The sequence below is a fragment of the Lampetra planeri genome, chromosome 23 (genome assembly GCF_965212315.1).
Source record: "Lampetra planeri chromosome 23, kcLamPlan1.2.h2, whole genome shotgun sequence".
NCBI lineage: Eukaryota > Metazoa > Chordata > Hyperoartia > Petromyzontiformes > Petromyzontidae > Lampetra > Lampetra planeri.
In genome coordinates, this window is record NC_136129.1 from 3597226 (window position 1) to 3606669 (window position 9444).

The 9444-nt window shown below is 49.5% G+C and overlaps 1 protein-coding gene across 1 annotated transcript; it reads left to right on the forward strand.

Moving 5' to 3' along the window:
* The first annotated feature begins 7384 nt into the window (after nt 1-7384).
* On the forward strand, nt 7385-8966 carry LOC144726243 (uncharacterized). Its single transcript, XM_078604783.1, has one exon. It carries the CDS (start codon nt 7451-7453, stop codon nt 8807-8809), a length of 1359 nt encoding a protein of 452 aa, XP_078460909.1. The 5' UTR covers nt 7385-7450; the 3' UTR covers nt 8810-8966.
* The last annotated feature ends 478 nt before the right edge of the window (nt 8967-9444 follow it).

Genomic DNA, 9444 nt, shown 5'->3' on the forward strand with positions numbered 1-9444 from the left:
ACTTGAGTGACAGCGGGAATGTAGTACATGCATGTGTGACGCATGGCCAGAAACATGGAACACTGAAAAAGAAAATGAAAAACATTTTTTGTAAGTACACAAAGAAGCGTGAAGAGCTACGTAAATGATAACAATAATACATTTTAGACCGTTGTAATTTCAACTCGCGGTGCGCCGCCACGGTATTCGCTCGCTCTCGACGAGAGAGAACGTCTCAAGAGGCGTGAGGAGGAACCACAAACGAGCGTGGAAAGGCAGCCACCACGCGGTAGTGAGCCTGCACCAAATCACCCCCCTCGGCCCCCACACCACTTCTCCCAAGCTCTGCAGTCCTAAATGTATTAAGGTGTTATCGGCCAATCAATGAGCGTTGAAACGTTTGCGGTGAAAGCGGAGCACCCGGAAAAAAAAAACCGCCACGCATGCGAGGGGGCAACGCTCAATCCCGTACAAGTGGAACAGGTGTGTGGAGTCCACGACTGGCTGCACCGCTTTCTGCTGGCGAGACAGCGTACCGCAACTTTCCCTCGATGCCCACGGGGAAGGGAGTTTCGCACAACTGCCATGTGAGATCCGCCAATTGTGAAGCCAGGCACTGCAATCATCACGGCAGGAGGCTCAGGAGATTTCAGAATCTTTATTTTCGTATGTCTTTTTTTATCCTGGAGGAATACGACGAGCTATGAAGCTCAAACATTGGCTCAGCTACGAGGTTCCTGTTTCACCTCTGCGGCGGCCCGATTCATAAACTATAAACTATTCTTATTTTACCAAGTAAGGCCCACTAAGCTATACAGCTCTTTTTCTACAAATGATAGCTCAACGAAGTGGACTATCACGTGGACATATAATGCAGCCACGTTTCTACACGTGGAGGGAAAAACCGGAGGACCCTGGGAAAGATCCCCGCGACAACAGGGAGACAGACAACCTCCGAATATACAGGCCTCAGGGTCGCGTTTGAACCCACGATCTCCTGTATACCAGGCCTACAGCAGGAGGCCATCGTGGAAGCTGATGCCGATACTAGAATACGTGGGGGGCACGTAATATGTGCGGCGCCCAAGCCGAAATGCCACTTTCCTATGGAGGGAGTGGCGGGAGTATTCCTTCCCCACGCTTTCAAACATATATATGTAAAAAGGCGACGTTTCAGGCAATGGCCACGCTTCCTCATAGAACGTAAAATCATATATTGTATGCCCGAAAATGTTGCCGATGATATTTTTTCTTCCTTTTAACGCCACAGTGCGAAATGTTTGTGCTTGTGCACCACGGCCAAAGCAGTGTCAACAGGAAAGTAAGTCGGCTACAGGCAAGACACATCACGGCCAGAAGGGACAACGTCCAATGGACAAGACTGGTAACGGAATGGCAGCTAAAGGAGAGACGTGGCCGGAAACGGAGCAATGAGATCAGGTCACGCGCAAGCAGCAGCGAGATGGATTGTAGCATCGCAGGATGACGGGGGATGGAGACAATGTGTGGAGGACTTTATCCAGCAGTGGATAAACCACGGCTAACGATTGCGACGATGATGACCGTAACCATCGGCATCAACGTGACCACTGCCTCCTTCACCACGAGTACCGATCACCACAGTCAACACGAGCACCGTCACCATCATGAACACTACCATCTCCAACTACCACTACCAGCACAAGACCATATCCACCACCATCACCACCCACATATTCATAACCAACATCATCACCACACCCGGCACTGGCAGGAAAGTGTTCATAATCAAAATAACATTGCCTGTTTATTTAGCCAGAAAAGCCTCGCCAAGTCTAAAAACTATGTTTGGAACATTTATCCGGAAAGCTTAGCCATTTCCATTAAGAAGTACAGTAAAACCTTGGATTGCGAGCATAATTCGTTCCGGAAACGTGTTTGTAATCCAAAGCACTCGGATATCAAAACACTCGTATATCAGTTGTGATCACGTGACGCTCGGCAGACAAAGCGTATGCACGTACTACTCGTATTGCAAGACCTCACTAGTTTATCAAATTAATATTTATTTTTAAAAAAATTGCTCGTCTTGCAAAACACTCGCAGACCAAGTAACTCGCAATCCAAGCTTTTACTGTATTCGGCTTTTGTGCAAGAAACCAGAGAACCCGGAGGAAACCCAGAGGTTAGAGGGGATGACGCTCAAGCATCCACTGACGTACTGCCGTGGCATCTCCATGCCACTTCGCAGTCCATGCCGACCACAGGCAGTACACCCCCAGGCGGTCTCCCATCCAAACAATGCTTAGCGTGTGAGCTCTAGACGAAGTCGGGCACATGCACTCACCAGCACAACGACAGCGGCCGGTCCCACAAAAGAGTAGAGAAGTCCACCCTCCAAAGAGAGCCAGCAGCTGGGAAGAGCCGTGCGCGCGCACACACAGACACGGCACAGCAAAAGAGAGATAGAAACACACACACACAGGACACAGAGAGACACGTGCAATGATGACAAACACACATAACAGAGACACAGAAAAAATTAACCCGTAAAAACAAAGTTTTTCACTATAAATCCTTTATATGCGTGGCAGCTAAAGTCCTCTCGTCCTTTGGCTTGAGATGGCTGCCACCTATGGGTCAGATGATTGCCTGCCACCATTAAGCAATTGGTAATTAAATATTTAAAAAAATTTCCCTAAACAGTGTAAAATTTGGGAAAACATTTTTCACCAAAATTAATTGTCACGCACAACGAGTCTGTGTGCAAAATGTCAGCTCGATTGGATCACGGGAAGTGGGTTAAAAAACGACCGAAAGATTTGCACGGTCGTAAGCGCGCAAGCAAGCAAATGAGTGTACTTAATATAAAGGATTTAAAAAGAGAGGCGTTCAGGCACACAAAGAGACACGCAGACATAAAAGCATAGACACACACACACACAGAGGAAGGATTTATGACAGCCTGAGACACACACAGAAGTATATACAAAGTAACGAAGCGGACGTGCAGTTCAAGGAGGAAGGAGATGCCTAGGCTGCCGAGATTTGTGACAGGTTTGCATCTTGTGTACACGGACACCTGTGCACGTGCGCGTGTCAACAGAACGTCGGGAGGGACGGCACACGATTCGGCGATGATGAAAGTAGTTTCTTGCCTGAATTTTCATTAAGAGAAGTACATCAAAGTACTTTGATCAATGGGACGTGGAGCGATGCGACCCGAATTTGATTCCCGGCTACAATTGGCGAGTGATTTCTGTGCTTTCTGCCGCTCAAGCCAGCGATTAAAACACGTTGATATTTGCATTGCCTTTCCCGCGGTTTGCCTTTAGACATTCTCTGGTCTAACACTGGCGAGACGAGACCATAAAGGAGGCCGTCTCTGGTGCAGGTCAACCAGACTCAAGGCCAACGCATACATTATTACACTGATCAACAACAAAAAAAACTTTTTTTTCTGGCCTGGACTTTTGCAGCTGTTTTAGACTAATTTCAGGGTGCCGATTCCAAATCTGATTTCAGATTTGCTCTATCACATCATTTTTATGCTATCGGCATACCCCATTTTCATTGATTTTACCCGAAATTAACTCTGTCACTTATGATTGCAAGTTGTTGCGAGTCAGTGACTGCTTTAGTGTTAAAATATGGTGCTGTATTTTTAGGATAGTGTGTTTATAATATAATTTTATGTAGATATCCACCTTTTATTTAATATTTTTCTTCTGCAGTTTTTATTGAAAATGCAATATTTGAGATCTCAAAAACCTGATGTGATAGACAAAAACTGATGCCAGATTTGGAATCAGCACCCCAAAATTACCTTAAAACCGTTGGAATACCTCATGCCAGAAAATGTGTGTTGACCAGTGTTATCAAAGCACATTTGTTTACACGTTTTACCACAAGCATGCATGATTAATGCAGCCTTTATGCCTTGCAATTGATGTCAACTTTGTGTTTGAACATCTTAACACCTCCTGTATTACTGCAGGCAAGGGTAAAGCCTATTCTCTTTTCGTCGATATCTATGCTGGTTCTGGGCCTCCTCTAGGTCGCCTTAGACGTAAAAAAGTAGCTGGTGCGGTGTAAACATCGGCGCAAAAGTTGGGTGGGGGGGACACGGTGCTGCTACCACACAGACACCCTCACGCCAAACACACGCACACAGGGGCAGGCACGCACATGCACACCACCACACACGTGGGGTCGGCTTACTAGCTGTGGGTTCCGTATCCCTTCATCTTCGTGAGGCCACAGGAAAAGGCGACCGTCATCGCCGGGAAGCCTGAACGACACACATCATCGCTCCGATGACGATAAGAATCATGCTGCCAACCATCATGCTGACGATGGTGACGACGACGATGATACTAATACTGATGTCACCGATACTGCCACTGCTGATGCTGATGACCTTAACGATGGACACCCATGATGACGCCGAGGATGAAGATGATGACGTGAACCATTGCGATGACTACGATAGCGACGACGACGTTGACGCCGATGGCCCTGATGCTCCCGCTGACATCGCCACCGCCGACGTTGCCGATAATGATGGCCACAGTCATGAGGATGCTGACGATGATGCTGATGATGATGCTGCTGATGCTGGTGACTGCGCGCACCCCATCCGAGCAGCAGGAAGCGCTTGTGGATGAGCCGTCGGCGGAGACGCCCGCCCACGGCAGTGTAGGCGTGCCACGCTTCGGCCAGGACCCAGCAGAACGACGCCAGGAACGTGAAGTGCAGCAAAGCGGCCGTGGCCACACACGCGGCCTATGCAGGGAGATGCACATACGCGTATACACGCACAAGCACGCACACGCACAGGACACGCACGGGACACGTGGCACACGCGCAGGATGCCCATAGGGTAAACACATACACACGCGAGACACGGGGCGAACGGGACACACGCAGAGGATGCCCATAGGGTAAACACACACACATAAGACACGGGACACACATGGATGGACAGGACACAAGAGACACACATGGGACATGCGGGATATACACACACAGGACACGCATGTAACACCAATAGGTATACACACACAGCAAGCAATACACAAAGCACACACACAGACACGGCAGTGCATTACAAAGAGAGAATGCGCATACACAGACACACACAGACGGGATGCGTGACATTCAATATGCGCTGAAACAAAGGTACACGCACAGGGAAGCAACGTGCAAAGACACACACTCACAAGAGCAGATACTCACATCAATACAGAACACGCAGAAACACAGTACACGCAGAATATATACAACAGGATCACTGTGCCTTCATAAAGGACTTGACTCATAAGAGTGCGTGAAAACAAAATGTTCAGACTTAATAATAAGGTGCGGAACACATTGGGTCACACAGGGTCACACAGGGTCACACAGGGACCCACAGGGACCCACAGGGACCCCTGGTGGGCCCTCCACACAGCCCGCAAGACATACCCTCTGCTGCATGAGCGTCTGCGCCAGCAGGATGAGTCCGTTGGAGGAGATGATGGAGATGCAGAGGTTGATGAGGATCACGGCCCTCTCAGAGCGCACGACCCTGCTCACGCACGCGGCGTTCAAACGCGACGTTCAAACGCGACGTTCAAACGCGACGATTGGGCTCAACTTTCACGAGCATCCACAACCACTCCCTCCCCCCGCCCCCTTCAACAGCCACCGACACCGAACACCAGGACGCCTACGGACGCTACTTTTTCCTTCGCCGCTGCACGTCGCCGTCCACGTGAATCTCAAAGACGTGCTTTCCTCGCCTCGTGAGTCTTCGTGGCCTCCCAGAATTGCTCGCTTAAATGCGAGCTGCCGTTTCAGTTGTGGGCAATTTTAAGGCACTCGCGCCTATGACCATATACCGGTCCGAGCTGAACAGGGTCAAGCCTGGATAGTGGTTGGAGAGGAACCCACCATAATTAAAGCGGGTGTCGTAGGCTGCTGTGCGGCTACGTTGCAGGCAGCAGAGGACAATGTGGCAAAATGCGTTGTTGTAATGTACTTCTTTGCTCTCAACTTTAACCAAACCACACTGGCCAGCCTGGTTTAACTCGAGTCGAACGATCCCCACGATCCTGCACCGTGTGGTGGGGCCCAAATCCAGCAATGATTTAACATGCATCACAAACATGGTTATGAAATGTTTAACGATCTTGAGGGAGGGAGGGAGGGAGGGAGAGAGGGAGGGAGGGAGGAGAGGGAGGGGAGGGAGAGAGACGCGTTCACCCAGGGCTCCTGCCTTTACCTCTAAAAATTTTATTTTTTCTCACCCTTTTTTTGGCATTTCTTTTCACCAACAGTAAGTGTCTTGCTTTATACACATTTGTGATCAGTTTGTTTGTTAATTTAGACGTCCTTTCTCTTTCTTTCTTTGTTCTTTGGTGTTGTTTTCACTGTTCAGTGCGCGGCTGCGCTCACTGCAGTGGAAAGGTGTGTTTGTTTGTTTTTTCCGCACAATCCTCTACTTTTATTTTGATAGTTGATTTCATAATCACACTTTTCTTTGCTTTCTTTTCGATCTTGAGTTCCTTTAGCAATCTTTGAGTTTTGTGATTCTTTCTCGTGTCTTTTTTCGTTCCTTTGTCTGGTGTGCTCCCACGTGTTTCACACCCGTGTTCGCACTGTACCACACCGGCCGGTGTGGGTGCAGGGCAGACATCCCCTTTAGAATCCCCTCTTGTTTATTGCTGCGAGCGTGTTTACATTATTTTATTTTTATTGGTGTGCTTTTTTTCCTACGTTTTCGTTTTTTTTCTTCCTCTTGTAAAAAAAACCAAGGACTTAAAATAATTGTACTCTCTCCAGGGGAGCTTTGGGTGGGCAGCAGTAACAATAATCGGCAGAAGGTGGTCATAACACAGATTTGACCATCTTTATATGAAATTTTTGTTACGTTTCTTGTTTTTTTGGTAATTTTTTCCTGACTTTAGAAAGTAGAGAGGTTTGCTTTCGTAGTTGTGTGTGACATCTCACACACGTGAAGATGTCCACCCGACCCGCAACAACGTACGCGAAAGCTACCGCACCAACGCAAGACCCGTCTCTGGGGTCTGCAAGGCGCCTGCAGCAGCACCCAGAGCCTCCCCGGGAGGCTGGGATCCGCTGCCCGGCTTCTCACGATGTTCCGATTGAAGTTTACGTGGATGCGCTGCGCGCCATCGTGCCAGGGGGCTCGATAAGGTACGCCTCCAAGGTGAGCGGAAGAGTGGTTTTCTTCATGGAGTCTGAAAAGGTGGCAAATGCCGCCATGGAGAAGGGGCTGACGGTTGGCGATTGGCACCTTACCTTGGAGCCAATGTCATCACCGTCGGTACGCGTGATCGTATCCAACGTCCCCCCCTACATTCCCGATAAAGACATCCAAGATCACCTGGCTAAGTTGGGCACGCTGACTTCCAATCTTCAGCGTGTGCCTCTGGGCCTCAAAAATCCTGCCTTGAGGCATGTCTTGTCTTTTAGAAGGCAGGTCTACATGCTGGTGCCCAATGGGCAGCTTGAAGAGGGCTCCTTTGTGGTCATGAATGGAGGAAGGGCCCATAGGCTGTTTTACTGCAAGGATGTGCTAAAATGCAACCTTTGCAAAGCAGAGGGGCATGTTAAAAAACACTGCCCGATGACAGCAAATGCCCAATCTACCAGCGAGACAACGGTGGAAAAGGGTGATAAAGAGGCACACCCAACAAGTGACTCAGGAGAGGGTCCCTCACCACGGAGATCACACGAGGTGGCGGTAGACCCCGCTCCAACCCCAGCTACTGACATGGAGACTGAGGCTCAGCCAGCCACCCAGTCATCATCGACAGCCGGACCTCTGAAGAGGAAATTTACGGAAGACTCGGCTTCATTATCTCCAGAGACCAGTGGGGATGAGGTCAGTCCCTTTAAAGATCTCCCAGAGTTGGAGTCGGACATCGCACCGACGCCTGGGGGAGATGCGGAGAGCACTGGTGGCAAGGACGGGGTCTTCGCCATCCCAGATGCCCCTAGAAGTGGGATACGCAGAGGGAAGAAGCCCCGTGCAAGAACCAAGCTCAAGTGCAAGACGCCTGATGAAAATATGGAGCCTGAGATGGAAGCGGAGGAAACCGCAATCTGCGAAGTGGCGAAGGACACAAGTGAAGAGGGTCGCACTTCAGACCTCGACGACGCGCCCAGCGAGGGGGCCGAGGGCTCCCAGGAAACGCGAGCAGCCAAGAGCACGGAGGAGCCCAAACAGGACCCCGGCGAGGCAGCAGCGGGGACCAGGAAGAAGAATGAAGCAGCAGCACAGGAGGATAAAGGCAAGCTGTTTGCAGGCGACATTTGCGACGTTTGCAGACAGCGGTACAAGAACCGCCCTGGGCCGGGCTGTCATTACACGCACAGCCGCTTAGTGGATGAGGAGGGCGAGGACAAGGACTCGCGGCCCGCCACACCTGTCACGCGCCGCTCGGAGGACCTCAAAGCCAAAAAAGGTCCTGATGGGCTGGCAAACCCTAGCAACTACTGCGATTTGGAGAACAAGGAGACGGGACAACCGGAAGAATTGGTTTCCTGCTCCGACTGTGGACGTCCTGCACACCCGTCCTGTTTGGAGTACACTTCAAACATGATCACCGCCATCAAGACTTACCGTTGGCAGTGCATTGAGTGCAAGCGCTGCAACATTTGCGGCGCCGATGAGAATGACGACCAGCTGCTGTTTTGCAATGACTGCGACCGTGTTTATCACATGTATTGTTTCAGCCCTGCCATGTCTGAGTACCCAGGGAAAGGCTGGAGTTGCCACCTTTGCCTGGACTTACTCAAAGTAAAGGCATCTAAACCAACCAGTCATAAGATGGGATCCTAGATGCCAACATCCTTGAATGATGACTTAATTCTCAAGGGCATACCCAATTAGTAAACTCAAGTTTGAGCTACGGTTGTCTCCTGTTGCAATTGGTATATTAGTGGAGTATTTTATATCACAGGGGACAATATAATCTGAGTAGACCTAATGTATAACAACCAGATCCTATGAAATTTGTGTGCATATGCGCCGAATTTTGAGAATGTTTGTAGATTTTGTTTTTATGCTGTGTACCTGCTTGTGGAAAAGAGAGAGCAGTACTTTCCGCGGGGTTTTTCTTTAGCAAGTTTTTTTTTGACTGTTTGGCGTCGGGTTGGCTCCCCATGAGGGTGTGCTCACTGCCATTGCTTACCTAGGTACTACATGTTTTGGGTACCGACCATCCCCGTGTGCTGGCTGTTTACTCAGTGCTGTGTTTGGTCACCTGATATGCCATAAGGTCTGCAGTAAGTAGTTACTGTGTATTGCAGCTGATGTTCTTTTTAATTATTGTAATGTTCAAGCTTGCTTAGGGATTTAGAAGAAATTTTATAAAAGAATGGTAAAAAGAGGAGGGGAGGGAGGGGAGGGGAGGGAGGGGAGGGGAGGGAGGGGAGGGAGGTCAGGCAGGTGCCTTCGCCGCTATGGTGCTGCTA

What these genes read in the sequence shown, in the direction of transcription:
- LOC144726243 (XM_078604783.1), top strand. Translation starts at nt 7,451, where the DNA reads ATGCTGGTGCCCAATGGGCAGCTTGAAGAGGGCTCCTTTGTGGTCATG.